The following is an 18,013-nucleotide window of genomic DNA, read 5'->3' as shown; positions in this document are numbered from 1 at the left end:
CTGCTGCAGCGCACGGATCACCTGGTCCTGGACGCGATGGCGATGGGAGGGAGCCCAGACAAGACTGTCGTAGACCCGCTTCAGTGCCTGTCAACAGTCTCGTGAACCCCCCTTCTCACAGAATATAATAGTTTAGACTAAAGCCTGGTGCGGGCTGCGCGGGAGCGGGAAGGTGGGGGGCGGAGGGTGGGGGGCGCAGTGGTGTTGGGCTTCGTTGAGCGCTGCCTGCTCTCTTCTGCAGAGTGGTGTCTCGGAGCCGTGTGTGGAGCCCGCTCTACCGTCTGGTGAATGCCAATGACACAGGACTGCTGAGCCACTCTGCTCCCTGGTCCGACCCCAGACGTCCCCTTGTCTGCCGCTCCCAGACCCTCTCTTCGCCAGTGCGGCTCCTGGAGTCCGAGGCAGCCTGGACAAATGGTGAGTCTGCGTCCGAACCGCGCGCGACGTCCTTGCCCCAGACCCTGCGTGCGGCGGTGGGGGAGGGGCAGGGATGGAGGGCGAAGTGCGTGGAAAGCCATGTACACAGCACTGTGTGGAGAGATGCCCTACGCTCAGAGCGGCGGTGCGAGGTGGTGGGCAGGGCGTGAAGGAGGCAACCTGTCCACCCCTGATCGAGCGGATATGAAAGAGAGCAGTGGACACCGATAATAAAGAAGGCTGGAGAAGGAACCAGAGAAGGTATTCTTGGGCCTCACAGAAGGCACTTCGAACTAATTGCAGTAGGAATGGAACTAGCCAAGATGTTTGTCCCACACCTAATGGTCAGAGCACAAATTAAAGAGTTAAAACGTACTAGAGAACTATGCACGGGGGAGGGGTGACCATGGCAAATTCATTGACCCTAAAGTGGTCAAGTGACATCCAGCCATTCACCTGGGAGAGAGTGTTGCTAGAAGATTGCCTAGGACCAAGTATACTTGGAGGTGTGGGGTCTTATGGTTAGTCACTGACACCACGGATCTGGTAATTTGGGACCTAGTCTCTAGAGTTTAGAAATGGTTGAGTGCATATTTAAAATTAAGCCATTAAAATGTGTTCCTATTCTCTTTAATAGTTACTCGGACCCTTTGCTTTGATGGTAGTAATGTTTTGCTAACGTCTTCATGGAGATACTGTTTGTAGGAAGCCAGATTTACCAGCCAGTGGCGAAATCCTACCACCACGTGCAAAATTAGCTTCTAGTTAGGCAACCACTGCTTCTCTAAGTCGGCCTCATCTACCTCTTAGTAGCGCAGGACCTAGACATAAGACAACTTCCGAGAGTGTGTGTTAATTGGTAACAGTACTGCCACAACATTTGCATCAAGAAACAACTTAGTTAGGCCCCCCAGACCAATAAAAAGCTTTTATGATTAAAATAAGGCCTAAATGGCAAAAATAGCTTCCACATGGCTCCTCAGTGCGGCATGGACAGTAGATGAAAGCTACTGTGCAGTACTCACAAGTGGGCACTGTAGGCGTCTTCTCAGTTCAGTCAAACAACACGACTCCAAGCTGCCTTTAGCCTTCATTCATGTTGGAAAGGCTAGATGGGAGTCAGTTGTTTTGTACAGCTAAGCACAGTTTCCAGCTTCCAAGCGTCAGTTAAGGTAGGGATATCTTTGGCTTGCACGTCCACAGAAAACAGTCTCTCTGGTTGTTTTATGCCAGTCGGAAAACCCCTCAACCTCCTTCTCATATTCTGTGCTCCCAGCCCAGTCTTTGCGGTTGAGTATAAGGTAGCTTTTTCACTCACTTTCCAGTTATAAAAACAAGGCTGCAAGTTCAGTGCCAGACCCGTTGTAACTCGTTTGCTTAAAACCAAGAGTCCTTCGGTGCTCTGATGGTTACCCAGTTGAGACAAAAGGGAAATCAGTCTTGATACGGAGGCTTTTGTAGAATAAAACACATTCCTACCCACTGCAAGCATATTGGATCTGTTCCCAAGTCTTGCACCATGCAAACATGTATGGATCTGTCTGTTTCTTTAGACTTACAGCTGTGTTCCAATCTGGTCTCAGTAGCTATCCAACTCCACACAAGCTTCACCCTTAACTTCAGAGTTTTCCAGGCTGTCAAGCAAAGGACAGGCAGCAGCACACATACCTCCAGTTCAATACAATCCTCACTGAAACACCAACAGACACAGCACTTAGCAGCGGTTAAGGAGGAACGCCCTGTGGTATTTTCCCGCACCTATAATGTACAACAGTCTTCTTTACAGAGCAAAGACCTGGCTACCTCAGTGGCCAGTCCAAGCTCTTTGAATGTTTACACTAGTAACATTAAACAAGCATTAGCAATGCAATAGATCTTGCATTTGTGAAAGTTACAACTTTTGGTGTTGAAAAAGACAATGTTTTTAAACTTTTTTTATATGCAGTGGAGTGATGATATTTGCATAGTGTTATTGGCATTTCTATGACCTCGTGGCGCTGGAGAACCTGAAAATTGGAAATAGGATATGAGGGAGGGGAAACATTTGTAAAATGCTGGCTGGAAAACAAATTGCTTGGGTAAAGGGCTGCAAGTGAGAGCGTGTAAATCCATAAATTGCGCGTAGGAATGGGAGTTAGGAAAGCTGCTGCATAATGTAAAATTAACGTTAGGCTCCTCCTCCAGAGAAATCTGTAGTTTCTAGTATGGGTGACTTGAACACGCCTCTCTGCTTCATTGGCTAGCTCCATAAATGGAGGCTAGCCATTGGAACAGAGAGGCGTCCGTCAATGCCGGACCAGACACGGGGGCGTTCCCGAGATTCTTTGGCTATTTCCATAGTGAGTTGTTGTAACTTCATTCATTTCATTGAGTGTTACTTCAGTATTACTGGTAAAAGTCATCATCACGTCGATTATGTCAGGTTAAAGTAGATTAGCCTTGCCTTTTTATGCAATATTGGGCGCAAACTCTTAGTTAGCTTTTTTTATATCTACTATTTTTGGCAGCCTTGTCATTTGGAATAGAAATGCTTTGCAGGTGCGCATTAGCAGTATAGAGTAACTTGGATTTCTAAGGGCATTCAATGCAAATCATATCGTGAGATTGCAATGTCCGTCTGTCTGTGTGCCTGCGGTGATCGGCTGTCTGCCTGCCTGCAGTGTCTGTGGTCCGTCTGTCTGTGTGTGTGCCTGCAGTGTCCGTCTGTCTGTGTGCGTGCAGTGTCCGAGGTCCGTCTGTCTGTGTGCCTGCAGTCTCTGTCTGTCTGTGTGCCTGCAGTGTCTAACGTCCGTCTTTCTTTGTGTGTGCTGCAATGTCAGCCTGTCTGTTCGTTCCCCCAGCAAAAAAAAGTGAGCACCTACTGTCAAGGCAACTACAGTGTCATGGAGCAGCCCCTCTCCTATCTGTTCCTTCCTTCAACAAATCTCGCACCGGGTGAAACGCCGAAGATGCGCCACTCCGTGCCAGCAGGAATAAGAAACAACCCTTGTGTCTAGGTTTACAATGTCAACCGGCCAGGATACGGTGCCTGTCTGTGTGCCTGTAGTGTCCATCTGTCTGTGTGCCTGTAGTGTCCATCTGTCTGTGTGCCTGTAGTGTCCGTCTGTCTGTGTGCCTGTAGTGTCCATCTGTCTGTGTGCCTGTAGTGTCCGTCTGTCTGTGTGCCTGTAGTGTCCGTCTGTCTGTGTGCCTGTAGTGTCCATCTGTCTGTGTGCCTGTAGTGTCCCGCTGTCTGTGCGCCTGCAGTGTCCATCTGTCTGATTGCAATGTCCGTCTATCTGTGTGCCTGCGGTGATCGGCTGCCTGCCTGCCTGCAGTGTCCGTGGTCCGTCTGTCTGTGTGTGTGCCTGCAGTGTCCGTCTGTCTGTGTGCGTGCAATGTCAGCCTGTCTGTGTGTCTGCAGTGTCCGGGGTCCGTCTGTCTGTCTGTGTGCCTCCAGTGTCCGTCTATCTGTGTGCCTGCAGTCTCTGTCTGTCTGTGTGCCTGCAGTGTCTAAGGTCCGTCTTTCTGTGTGCGTGCTGCAATGTCAGCCTGTCTGTTCGTTCCCCCAGCAAAAAAAAGTGAGCAACCACTGTCAAGGAAACCACAGTGTCATGGAGCAGCCCCTCTCCTATCTGTTCCTTCCTTCAACAAATCTCGCACAGGGTGAAACGCCGAAGATGCACCACTCTGTGCCAGCAGGAATAAGAGGACTTTGCAAACAGCAAAAAAAATGGAGCACATTAAAACTTGGCTGCGCAGCCATGTAAGAGGCAGGGCATGTCTGCGCTTGTGCAAAGTAGTATATTATAACCAGCCACGTAAGAGGGCCGATCTGCGCTTGCGCAGAGTCCCCATCTCCAGACCTCACACGCGTCACCCAGCATCACAGGCACTGGTCACGCTCGAACCCACGCCATCTTAAACCTTTTCACCTAGGATCTCCGTGCAAACCAGAGCGCTCCACAGCCCGGGGATGAAGTGCTGTGTAAATGTCACAGTGCAGTACATGGTATAGGCCAATTCTACTACAGTACCTGCTTCAGTGCACACTTGCACTGAGAGCAACTGCTGTGCTGTGACAGCTGTGTGGGCGGATGGCTGTGAGAGCTGTGTGGGCTGTGAGAGCTGTGTGGGCTGTGAGAGCTGTGAGAGCTGTGTGGGCTGTGAGAGCTGTGTGGGCTGTGAGAGCTGTGTGGGCTGTGAGAGCTGTGTGGGCTGTGAGAGCTGTGTGGGCTGTGAGAGCTGTGTGGGCTGTGAGAGCTGTGTGGGCTGTGTGGTGAGGGCTGTGAGAGCTGTGAGGGCTGTGTGGGCTGAGAGAGCTGAGAGCTGTGTGGGCTGAGAGAGCTGAGAGCTGTGTGGGCTGAGAGAGCTGAGAGCTGTGTTGGGCTGAGAGCTGTGTGGGCTGTGAGGGCTGTGTGGGCTGAGAGAGCTGAGAGCTGTGTGGGCTGAGAGCTGTGTTGGGCTGAGAGCTGTGTGGGCTGTGTTGGGCTGAGAGCTGTGTGGGCTGTGTTGGGCTGAGAGAGCTGTGTGGGCTGAGAGAGCTGTGTGGGCTGTGAGAGCTGTTGGCAATGTAAATAACAATGCCATTTATTTATAAGTAAAAAAAAAAGAAATGTCATGAGCAATGCCAATAACTCTAACTTTTCCAAAGGCGAAACCATTGCATTGTAAATGCTTGTTTCGACTTTCAAGGCGAAGCTCTGCCTCAGCACACCCTGAGGCGATTGTCGGCCACCACTGCTACTCAGCAAGGGAGAACGATCCGGGCCTTCAATTCGGCGGGGATGTCTTCTGCATCGCGGAACTGGGAAGCGTGCCGAGAATTGCACAAAGTTTATTTAGAAGAATCAGGAGGTCGCAACTGCTCAAAAAAAGCGCCCGCCTGTCTGGATTTACCGGCACCTACAGCCAGAACGGCCATGACCGGGGGAAGATCGCGGCAGACATCACAGGACACCACGATCTAACACGGCGGCATGGATTGGGTCAGCTTAGCTAAGCACAGGACAATCTGATCAGGAGATCCGGCCAGGAGTAAAGATGGGCGGCAGGGCAGGTTTCACAATGCTGGTGAGTCGGTGCGGGCAGCGGTGCCCCCAAGACGGCTGATGATCGTGGAATAAGGTGAGCAAGGGTCGGAAGCATTTAGGCCGGGTTGTCGAAGATCGACAGGGAGGCGGGACACTTTGTAGCCTAGGGTTAATACCGCTGCATGCAGAGCATAGTTAGCCTGGCGCGGGCCAGACCTTAGGGGCACAAGATTTGCAGCAGGTACACTAGGGTTCACCTTGATCCCGGCGAACCGACCATGGAAGCGTTGTGGCATCGACACGGGCTAGGATGGTTACCTCGGCCCTGCTCCCCAGTGAACAAGCGAGCATAACCGCCAGAATGATCAGTGTCAGGGTTTTGCAGCACCTTGCCGTATAAAAAGCAAGTTAGGTCTGCAGGTTTGTGGACGCTATCAGGTGGGGGCATATCATCTTGTGTTTCACTTGTGTTACAACTTTAGTAAACTGTCCGTGCCTGGGTTTGTCCGCTGAAGTCAGCATCGCGGCTCAGCCTTCATCCTTCAAGGACACTACATTTACCGGTCAAAGCAGGCTCTGGTCAAAGCTAATTATTATCACGTTCACTCCCTCGCTGGTGAACAGTTCCTGCCTCGGCCCAAATATAGGGGGCGTATAAAACATGTTTTTATTAGTATAACACAGCATTAACATGCCAATAATACTGCAAATAATCTATGTTAGCCCTTGTTTTGTATAAAGAAACGTTTTAGGGTTGTGTTAGGAAACAAACACGTTTGTCTGCAGAATGTCTGCACGAGACTTTCACACATCAGGTGCATGACGAATAAAATAAAGCAAAGCAGTATTTAAATCAATGAATTTAAGAAAGATTCAGGGTCATTAGGGCAAGACGCTGCAGAACAACTCCGACTAAGAAAGATTCAAAGTCATTAGGGCAAGACCCTGCAGAACAGCTCCGACTATGTCAGGGGGCACCCTGTTAGGCGGGGTCCCTGGCCCAGAGCCCACCTTGCCCATACAATAAAAAGGCGCTCTGGCCGCGCACGTGGCGTGCCCATCCAGACACCAACTAGCATCTACCAATATCCGGGTTCCCAGATCCAAACCGAAGATGAATTGTTCGCATCTGGGTAGCTATCAAACCACCGGTAGTAATTGGCTTCCTGGTGGGAGGCCCGAAGTTTAGTGGGTATGTTTAACGCAACACGGGCAGGGCAGACGGTTGAGATGCCCACCGCGAAGGGCGTGGGACAGGCAAAGCACGAAAGTAAGTCCGGGGGCTATGGTTTTATGAGAGGGGATAGGTTGCCAGATTGACTCAAGCGGGTGCGTAAATAAATCGAGGAGCCGTTGGCTAGACTGCTGACTTTGGTGCTGCAAACCAGGGTTCGAGTCCAGGTTCGCGTCCACCTCCTGCGATCCGGGCAACCCACTTAATCTTCCCGTGCCTAAATGTGTAAAGGAAAAACGGTGCTCGGGTAAAGCGCCAATACCTTCGGGTTGAGTTCGCGCTATATGAATATGCAGCAAGAAAAAGAACATTTTTAAATAAAGGCCGGAAAACTGAATTAAACTTCGCAATAAAAAAATACCCTACATAGAGTTAAAGAAACAATGCTATTCTGCAGATGGTTTTGATATGAGGGGGTATGTGTAAATACGTCAGCCATGCTTGGTGCCCACTATCCATGACTGTAGTAATTGCTGGGCGCCGTCTGCAGCGTTAGGCTGGTCAATTTGGGCAAAAATATGCACTCTGCTCAGTGCCCCTCCCTAGAGACGTGAAATTGTGAAAAATGTTAGAAATGCCAGCTGGGCGCACAGGTGTGTCAGATTACAGAAATAAGAACAAGTCAGATGGGGAACCAACCCCAAAATTGGCATAAGGGTTCAAACTGGCATAAATGCCTTGTGCCAGCGAGCGTTGCGATCATCTGGGATCCTCGCCAGAGAGGTAGGAAGGGAGCACGCACCCCAATGTCCAAGAACTGCACATCACTGCCCAGTATTTTACATATATAGTCAGTGCTGGAAATAGAGAAATAGCATTACAGGTACTCTGTAGCAGAGTACCTGCCGAATTTTTAGAAGTGCTGGTACTCTCTAATTAAAAGTATAGCGTTTCACTTGAGAAGGGCCGGTACTCTACCTCCCAGCCCATTCACAGCGGCCTCCTGACCTCCAGGCCTGGCCAAGCGGATAGTACACAGCAGACTGTGGGGGGCACATAGAGTTTAAAGAAAGGTCCAGTTGTTGTGCCCTGCTGCTTCCATGACCTACACACTGCCCCTTAGTGGCCGGAGGCGCTGCTGCATTTTTGTACGGGCGCTCAAAATTGAACAGCTTTTCTCAAATGTTGTCCATTGTAAAGTTCCCAAAACACACTAGTGGTTTTCTGCATTATCCCCCCGAGCATGAGAATGCCAGGACCACTTCTCAGTGAGCTGGCAGGCTCCCAATGACAAAATGCGCTTTCTTCAGAGGTCAGACTCAGACATCCATAGATCTGAGCTCCGTACCATAAATAGTGTGGCGATAGGGGCTGTTGTTTAGAGCACTTAGAATTGACAGAAGTGAGAAATTTAGCACTATGCATACCATAAGCCTCATTTTCATAGGTGCTTCTCTATAGCCAAAAGCCTTTAGCAAGGCTATGCCATAAATAGCTGCCAGGGAGCATGTAATACACGGATTGACCATATTGTCGTGCAATTAGTATTTGAGCTACACATTTCTGGCAAGAGTCCTGATAATAGCTTTTGAGAAATTTACGACCAATGAATGCGGGAGGGCAATGTCTGGTAATTAAAATACAAGGAGGCTCATTCAAATTAAAATATATATATATATATATATATATATATATATATATATATATATATATATATATATATATATATATATATATATATATACATATATATATATATATATATATATATATATATATATATATATATATATATATATATCGTAATGCCTCACTTGGTTTTACCAATACCACAAGATTCATTATAGGCACATCGTAGTGACTCAAACAGGTTGCACGGAAGTAGCAGTAGTACTACGTCTCCTGAGGACGAACTCAGGTAGTGTTGGGGAAGATTATAGCATAGGAGATTAAAACACAGAAGTTCTCAAACCGGCACTCCCAGATGCCGAGAAAGAGGAAAGGTGGCATCGGTTAGGAACAGCCCTAATGGAGAGAGGCTAGCGCAGTGGCAGGTTCCAGCGCTGCTTCAATAATTCAGGACCACGGGCAGTTAAGGGGCCCACTATGCGAAGGAGGGGCACCCCGGTGGAAACACATGAGGGTAGAGGAGCTAGTGAGCACTTATCCCCTTTTTAAATTCTGTGTTAACTGCAATTCATAAGTCCCAACCCGATATAGCTCTGTACAACAGGGGCCGGCACAGGAGGGAAGCAAGGAAACTAGGAGGTAGCTGGTAAAACGGGAAGCGTTCACAGTCTTTAAAATATATGTTGGGAGGTGCCACAATATGGTAGATGATATCAGACTAATGTTCCCCAGCCTGGTACAAGTTGATCAATCTTACGGTTTATGGCCATTGAGTTAAGGACCGTGCAAGAGGATTCAGTTCAATCCCAGAATCAGGCAGAACCATCAGAGGTTACTTCACTGATGGAAGAGTGGGATGGTGGAACGCCCAGTCATACCAGCAACATAGCGCTGGTGAGGGCACTTGCCGGTTGCCAGCATAAGCTAAGCACAGTGTCAACAATGCTGAATGTGAGCTAAGCTACACAGTGCACGCTACAGTGGTACGGCTGGAGGGTAGCTTAATGTTTTCAGTCTACAGCTCAAGCCTCGGAGAGGAGAAAACAAGCGAAAGGGGGCACAAAGCCCTCTAATGCAGGAACCACTAGGCCATTGTTTTAAAAGATTAGAAGCAAACTAGCATTATAGTGTCACTCAGCGGGTGTATGCTCCTCCGCTTTGACAAGCCTTGGCTACAAGGGGCCTAGGGTCTAGGGTCCGGCAGCCCAGCCAGACACAATGGGTGCTGCCGGGAAGCAAGTGCCAGGCTCCATACATTAGACAGCAGTCTTTCTTGAGGCCGGGTTAAGATACCCTGCCCCCTCTATGATCTGGGGGGAGGAAGAGCAACCAGGACAGGGGTCCGGTCAACAAATAGTGCACCAAGTTCCGATGTTGGTAGTCTAAGTTAGTCTGAGCTGAATAGACGAGTTTGTCACAAGAGAAAGCCAGTGACCTGGAAACCTCTGGTCTGTGGAGAAGGATGGAGTACACCTGTCAGAGGAAAGCAGGCATGTATTCTAAAGCAGCCTGTGGGGCGCCATGGCTGTAGCAAGTTGCAGATAAAACGACAAGAGGAATGAGGACGAGCCGCAGGAAGACTTAAGCCTCCCAGACGGAGTGGCGGAGAGCTACGGGGATAATGGTTGGTAAGGAGGCACACCGAAGGGCGGTGTGCCGGAATAGGACCACTCACCTTCAGATGCCTCACGATTGGGTGAGTTGGCCTAAGGGCGGTGTGTAAGACCACTCACTTTGTGATGCCTCACCGTTGGGCGAATTGGCATAGAAAAAGGGGGTAGCAAAAGGAGACAGCGCTCGCAGCCCAGCCCCCGCCGGATGGCAGGGCAAAAAAGAGTCCAACAAGGTAGCGAGTCGTGGCCTAACTCCGGGGACAGAAGCTACCCCCTGCGCAAAGAGAGCGCAAATCCAACTGTACAAAGAGATGACCCAGAAGGGACAAGAAACAAGACAAGCATACAAATGAGCTAACCAACGAACTGTCAGGCAAATTTGCTAATTGGTGATGTACATATGATTTATGACAGATAGTACGTATGACAAATACATATGATTTATGATGCAAATATGACAGTTCTACGACGATGATTTATGTCCAGGGCATGCAAATAATGCCAAAGTATATCCATGTATTCCTAATAAAACTGCAGCCAACAAATGACCACTACAAACACAAATGAATGTTGGCTTGTTCATTCTAAGGAATACAGTGGGGAAATGTATAATGTACTCTGGAGTGGGCACAGTGCGGGGGTTATCATTTCAGCCTGTGCTCTGCTGCTTTCCTACATGCTCCTCTGTACCCCAAGACAATGCTACGCTTCCTGATGCGCCCCAGAGGCAGCACAGAGATGCAGAGTTCGTGATTAACTCAGTCTAGCAACCGTTTCTTTGAATCCGTGCAACAATCGCCAAATTTCTTGTTAAATTAATCATATAGAAAATTTCGAAGAGGTTGGAAACCTACTACCAAACGTATTGTGAAATAGATCTTGTTGACGTTATCAAAGGACGTTTCATAGTTTAATTTCGTGTTTAGTGCCTCTTTATCTGGTAAAATCTGCTGATTTAGCTTCTGCTATATCTGTTGCTGCGTCGTTTGTGTTGGCCGGCACAGTGTTTTGTTGTATCCCTATTTAATACTTCTCTTTTGTGGGTAGAAGCTGAATTTACCGAACAGATACGTTGTTTACAATGTTACTCACACAAATGCAAACACTAAATCATGGTGCTTCAGTTAGCAAGCTGAGAACGTTTAACTTCTCCTACACATGATTTACCCAAAAAATCATCTGTGCCTCATTGTGCTTCCCTCACAAAAAACAATATCCAAACCTGGGGAAATTGACAGAATACCCGAAGTCTTACCTGTCCATGTAGAAAGAAAATAATGGAAGAGCCACCAGATTCTGATCCGTCATGTCGAAATCAGGAGGGCAGCCTTCAACAGCCAACGATTGGTAAGCAAGCCCAAAGATTCCATCAAAACCTGCATCCACAAACGTGCTGCCCGGCTCGCCAACACTCTCTCCGAACTGCTGGTTGGCCACGTTCATTCCTTGAACCTGCAAAAGTCAGAGACCCACCTCTCAGTAGATGTTTACAGTCTAGGATGGACCTAAAGTGGTTTGGAATGAGCTCATGTTTCTCCACTGTGTCAAGCGTTAATCAAGCCTGTGCATATGATGCAACATCAGAATGGGACACTGGTCATCAGTTAAAGCACTCTTTGGACAAAAAATAGATTCTTTTTATTTAGCTTTTTTGAAAATCAGGAATGCATGCATAATTGAACGGAAATGCCAATTATTGGATCTATCGGGATTCCAACTAGAACAAGCATTTGCAATGCAATAGGTCTCGCATTTGTGAGAATCAGAGCTACTGGCGTTGTAAATGAAAGTTCTTTTTACCTATGTGTTTTGTTTTGTATTGTAGTGGAGGTGTGTGGTGTAGAGTGGAATTATGTTGGTTGTATCAGAACTGTTAGTTGTGGAATTATGAGTTGGGAAGTGTATTTGTATAGTGTAATGATGTGGCATGGTGAATAGATAGTGGTGACAGATGCAGAGAATAGATGGAAAGGAAGAATGTGAGGGATAGGTAGTTCCTGCAGGAAGTGGCTATTGAACTTGAGACAGAGAAGCAGAAATAGTGTGAGAGAAAGATAGAAAGAAGGCTACAGCAGGCCATAGACGCGTAAAGAGGAAGGTTTTGTGTAAGCAGAAGACACCCTAAGAAGAGGAGAAGAGTGTGGGTTTGAGAGATGAAAACTTTGAAAAGTCACAGGAAAGAAACTGTGCTTGACAACCCGAGGTTAACCACATGAGAGAGGCAGGAAATGTGTGTGAGAGAGCAAGAGAGATGGGTGAGAAAGAGAGAGATAGAGGGACAAGTGGAAGGGGCACCTGGGGGGGGGGGAGGTGAACTAGTGCACAGCATGAGGAGGCACAGGATAGTAGCATGTGTGAGTGGGCAGTATAGAGAGAAGACAGGTAGTGCAAGGGAGGGATGAGAGAGGCAATGGCGTTGTGAGATTAGAGTAAGGAGTGCGACATGAGAGGGGTAGTGGGAGTGTGAGGGAGAGATGACAGTTTTGGTAGAAGTATTGTATTGGAATTGTTTGTTGTGGAATTGTGTGGCAGGGAAATGTGTGAATAGTAATTAAGTATAAGTGTATTGGAATTATGTACAGGGAGAATTTGTGCTATGGAGTTAATTATGTGTACTGGTTTTGTATTTCTGCATTTTTTAGATTACCCTTTTACGTGTGGTATTCCGCACCTGTGAGAAAGATAGTGTGTTTTCAGTAAACAAGCTATGTGCACACATGCAAAAACAGTTTTTTACTGCAAAGTCGGCAACATAAGCTCTACTAATACAGCTCTCACAAGATCTGAAGATGAATGCAGGGGAATAATATACTGATGCAATGAAAAATAACCATCTTTCAAATATTTAAAAAGCAGAATTTCGCATTAGTACGCAGTTTACATAGTAATGAATTCAAGATCCTTTTTCAGTTCTTTTATTTATAATGCTGCAATATCAATTAGCTCTAGAGATGGGTGTGCACTGCCACAGCTGAACAAAACATGTGTATGTGCGTGGCTTGATCTCACAGTTTGTACGAGTGTGGGTGCAAGAGGGTGAATAGGAAGTTATGTTATGTCTGTTGTGTGTGCATTTGATTGGTGCGCGCACGTGTAAACGTTTTGGGGCAGATCTATGATAACTGGCGCATCCCCAGGGATGCGCCAGTTATTTTGCGTCGCTGCTCCGCCACCCATGGTGCGCCGCATTTACAATGCGGCGCACCATGGGGCAAAAACGGCACAGATACGTGACACATCTGTGCCGTAAAGGTGGCGCATTGCTGGAGTTGCGTCGCAAGTGGGCCGCAGCTCCAGCAAGGTTCGGGGGTGCCCCATCTTTACAATGCTGCGTCAAGACCTACGCCTGCTTCAAGCAGGCGCAGGGTTTTGACGCAGCATTGGCCTGAAAGTGACTGAGTGCAATCTTATAGATTTCACTCAGCCACTTTTGCGAGGCGCACCAGCCCCGGAACGCCCACCCTGCGCCAGAACACCCACAAGTGGCGCAGGGCTTTACAACGTGACGCATCTGCCTAGATGCATCACGTTGTAAATGGGTCGTAGGGATGCGCCACGTTTACGCCACAGTTGCGTGACGCAAACGTGGCGCATTTCCAACATAAATCTGCCCCTTCGTGTTTTAGTGTGTATATAAGAGACTGTGTGTATAGAGAGTTTCAAAGCAATGTTGTGTTTGGATGGTGTGCATTTGTGCATCTGAATGTTCATGTTTACTTTATGCTCGTGTATGGTTGACAGAGGATGTGTGCGGAAGAATACGGTGTTGCCTATGTACTACTGAGAGCCTATTCTTGAATGTATATGTGCACGTCAGCACCAAAAATAGAATACACAAGAAATACTCTTCACGCTCTAAAAAGAACATTAACCCCTTGTCTGCTGATGACGGAACCGCTCCGTCATCAGCTGCGGTGGCGCTGTGCTGATGACGGAGCGGTTCCGTCATGGCCCGCTCGCTGCTCATGCGCGGCGCGAATTCCGCGCCTGCGCTGAGCGTTCTATTGAGCGGGGCGGGCCATGACGGAACCGCTCCGTCATAAGCACAGCGCCACCGACGCTGGTGACGGAGCGGTTCCGTCACCAGCATGCGCCCGCCGCGCGGCCGCCCCGCCCCCTTAGCACTGCGGCGGAATAGCCGCCGCAGTGAAGGGGTTAAAGGAACGGGTGGCTGCAAAAATCGTCTCCCTGTCCCGCCTGAACTTCGGTGGTTTAACAGACACAGAAAATGTAGGGAAATAGAGTGTTTTGCACAAAATAAAAAGGAACAGCAAATTAAATATCTAGAACCCCTTCACTTGAAACATTAGCAGCCCGAGTGGAGGAGAAAAGCACCCAGCTGAGAACACGCAGTATGTCGTTGGTAATCTTTAATTTCCATGGACAACACAACCCCCACCCACTCTGCGGGCACAAAGACACATTTCTTTTTTAAAGCACGGGGAAAAGAAGTGAATTGCCCCGAATTACAGGATGTTGAGTGGACTCTGAGATTTGAACCTGGTTCCCCAGCTCCAAGGTTGGCAGCTGTAGCCATTACGCCACCAGCTCTCCTCTGTTGGCACATAAATATAAAGTAGTTTTCAAATGTTCACAAATTATTGCCTAACAAAATAATAATATACATATGATGCAGAACAAGAAGTAACACTATTTACACCAACGCTTCGGTCCTTTGCGGTATCTGCGGTCAAATCAATTTATCAGTCTCTTTCAAACAACCCCTCTGTCCAGGCAGGTAACTGAGAATGATTCAATACAGCACCATGTTTGTAACATGGGCGGCTTCAGGAGAAAAAGTCCTAAAACAATGCATCAAAGTAAGTAAAGCTAACAAATAGGCCAAAAGTGCTTCTCTTGTGTAATATATCTTCACTTGAAAGGCACAGAAAAGGGCATTTTGGGACTTTGTGTTGCTATAAGGCATCACAGTTACAGTGCTTATTACCTTGCAATATAAAAACGATAAGATTGAAATCCAGCAAAGGCCTATAACATACATGTAATTAGTTACACGAGGGAGCTGCTGTTAAATATGTGTGACATTGTGTCACTTAATATATGAAAAGGAATAGTAGTTCACGCTTGAAGTTTAAGCATTTAAATGTATATTTCATTAAATAGTGTTTTAGCGCATGTTGTGTCTCAAAATCTTCATACAACTTTACTTAGGATCGTAAATATTGCATTGGACGCGTTTTAAATGGGTTTTTTATTGTTGAAGAAAACAATCCTTTCTTTTTTTCTGTTGCTATTTAGGTATGGCTGGTGACGAGGATAATGGCAGTTGGATGTGTCAGTAGCTGGGGATGGCCATTACAGGCGAGAGTATCACGAGTCAAGTGGAATTAGGGGAGGGGGCCTCACCTCTTAATCCGCAGCGCGCACCCTCTCCTTTTCCCAGTCGCTGCCCCCGTGGGATCCCAGCATCTGGTGAGTGAAAGGAGCATGGCCCCTACCATTGGCAAGCCTCCGAGTGAAGAGATTGTGCTTTTAAGCGGCATGAGTGCAATGGTTGCGTTTGGGGGCATAGGGGCAATAGTTGCGGTAGGAGGGACGCCTCCGGGCAGGATTCTGTAGTCAGCTGGTGCTCACACAACTCAGCTGGCAGGAAGGTGGTGTTCCCCACGCTGTCTTCCAAAACAGGCGATGCCCCTGATCGGCAGCCGAGTGGAGATTGGGAGAAAGAGAACCCAGGAGGGTTGTGAATAGCGTGACGTTTGCCCGATGTTAAAATGGCCCTGTCTTGTGAAAGCTGTTGTGCCGGGTGATGGGGGAACAGGATAGCCCTAGGGAGATCTCTCTGGGACCTACACTCAAGGGGTATCTAATCCTGACTAGGCCTAACACGTGGCCCTAGAATAAACTCAGCCAGACACTGGGAATAAAGTTGCTTGCTCGGTCGGCGCGTCTCTATCTGAACGCCCTCGCACGTGCTCGACCTCTTTTTATTATAGGGCGGTCACATGACCAACTTGTCCGTCCCTCGGGACATCGGGGGCGGACCTTCAGGAACATAACATTCCTCCTAAAATAAGGAAACAAAAAAAAACCAAGAACAAACTGCAAACATTAAACATGTTCTAACCATAATCCTTGTCTTAGTAACATTAGGACCGAGGCCTTCAGCGTCTTTCAAATGCCAGTGCATTCAGTTCAAACATCACGTGCATATATGTAAATGAGAACAGTCTTACGTAAAGTAATCTCTCAGCCAGCCGGAGGGGTTGGGATTGTCACGTAGCTGGCGTTGGGACCCCCGATGAGTCACCAGCTCTGTTCCAACTTCCACCTCGTGTCTTGGCGCCTCGCTGTCGGCCCCCTCCGGATCTGGGGCCTCATCCAGGGCCTCTGTGTCACCGCCCACTTCTTCACTAGAAACCTGATGCTCGTCACGTGGCCTGACCTCGGGCTGAGATGTTGATTCACCAGACGGCAACGTAGTTGCAGTTTCGGTTTGTCCGTCGCCTTGCTGGCGCCTTGGCTCGCTGCTCGAAGGGTGATAGAGTTTAAAGTGAGACCCGTTGCGAGTCACCCTGTCTCGTCCTCGAGTGGCTGTGATGCGGGTGCCCTTCACACCACTGACTCGCCATGGTCGTTTTTCGTAACTGAGTTTGAATTTGCCACCAGTTGCCCGATTCTTGATGAGCACTAGGTCACCTCTTTTGAAGTGGGGGGCCACAGCCCGGCGTTTCTTACTGATCTTGTCACATGCGGAACGTCTCTTCTTCTCCACTGTATGTTCATCTATCATTTCAGGTGCCCACTGGGGGTGATGGGGAATGGAGTCAGTTATTACCCGCCCTAGGAGGAGGTGTGCGGGAGCTACCCCAGTTGTGGAGTGCGGGGTCTGTCGGTAACTTCGGAGGAACGTGAAGATGGCCATTTCCACTGACTGTCCCTTATCATGCGCAATGCGGATGACCTTGTTTAAAGTCCTCATGAACCTCTCGGCCTCCCCATTGGCTTGAGGCCACCTCGGTGTGATGCGCCTGTGACGCGTTCCTATGGACGAGAGATATTCCGCAAAGTCTTGACCCTGGAAGGGCGGTCCGTTGTCCGTTCTGAGTTCTCTCATGGCTCCATGGGTGGCAATAATTTTTTCTATCTTGGGGATCACACAGTCTGCACTGGTGCCGGTGACAATTTCGACCTCAGGATATTTAGAGTGGTCGTCAATCATTACCAGCGTGTGTCTTCCATCCGGAAGGCTACCAAAATCCATGCTGACCCTTTCCCAGGGACCTCGGGGCCTGGGTTCCACAATGATGGGGGCTTCACGGGGGCTGTCGCCCGTGGTTTGGCAGGCCGTGCATGTTCGCACCACATTCTCCACCATATCGTCCATGAGCGGGAACCACACCTTTGTCCGCAGCCGGGCCTTTGTCTTGACCATCCCCTGGTGCCCCACGTGTGCCAGTTGAACTACTCGTCCTGTCAGAGCCGTCGGGATCACCAGGCGATGCCCTCGCAGGAGGCACCCCGCCGCGTCTTCATTCAGTTCAGCCCTCACGTGGTACAGACTGTCCATGATTTTCTGGGCCTCTGGTGTGAGTACTTTCCAGCTCTCCTTGGCTTTCTGCCAGTTAGCCGTTCGGAGCAGATCCTTGGCCCGCTGTATGCAGGCATCCTGAGCCGTGGCGCTCACAACCTCTTCCAGGGATATGGGGCGCGGGCATGATCTGGCCACGACCCATTGCACATAGGCCTCCGTCTCTTCTGCTTCCTCCATCTCCTCTGGGGTGGCCGCCCTGGGGTGTCGTGACAGGTAGTCCGCAGGATTCTTTGCCCCTGGCTGGTACTCATTTGCACAGTTGTATTCTTGCAATTGCAATATCCACTTTTCAATTCTAGGGGGTGGCTTGGAGGAGGTACCTGAAAACAGCGACAGCAGCGGCTTGTGGTCCGTCACTACTGTGAAGGGCTTGCCATATACGTACAAGTGGAAGTGCCGGCATCCCCAATGTATCGCAATGGCCTCCTTTTCAATTTGGGAATACCTTTGTTCTGTGTCCGTGAGGGACCGGCTGGCAAAAGCAACAGGGGCCCAGTCTATCTCGTCTCGGGCTCTCTGCATTAGAACAGCCCCCAATCCCGCCGGTCCGGCATCTACCGCAATGAGAGTGGAATGTCTTGGGTCAAAAAATGCCAATGTGGTGTTGCTGGAC

The 18,013-nt window shown here is 48.8% G+C and overlaps 1 protein-coding gene across 1 annotated transcript in view; it reads right to left on the bottom strand.

Moving 5' to 3' along the window:
* Positions 1 to 18,013, bottom strand: part of CTSE (cathepsin E) — a 153,627-nt gene that overhangs the window by 88,262 nt on the left and 47,352 nt on the right. Inside the window, 1 exon segment of the mRNA XM_086919711.1 lies at positions 11,101 to 11,318. Coding sequence (XP_086775837.1) covers positions 11,101 to 11,318 — 218 coding nt within the window.

Source organism: Lissotriton vulgaris, chromosome 5 (genome assembly GCF_964263255.1).
Source record: "Lissotriton vulgaris chromosome 5, aLisVul1.2, whole genome shotgun sequence".
Lineage (NCBI taxonomy): Eukaryota > Metazoa > Chordata > Amphibia > Caudata > Salamandridae > Lissotriton > Lissotriton vulgaris.
Note: the sequence above shows the minus strand (reverse complement) of the source record. Positions and strands in the feature narration are given on the sequence as shown.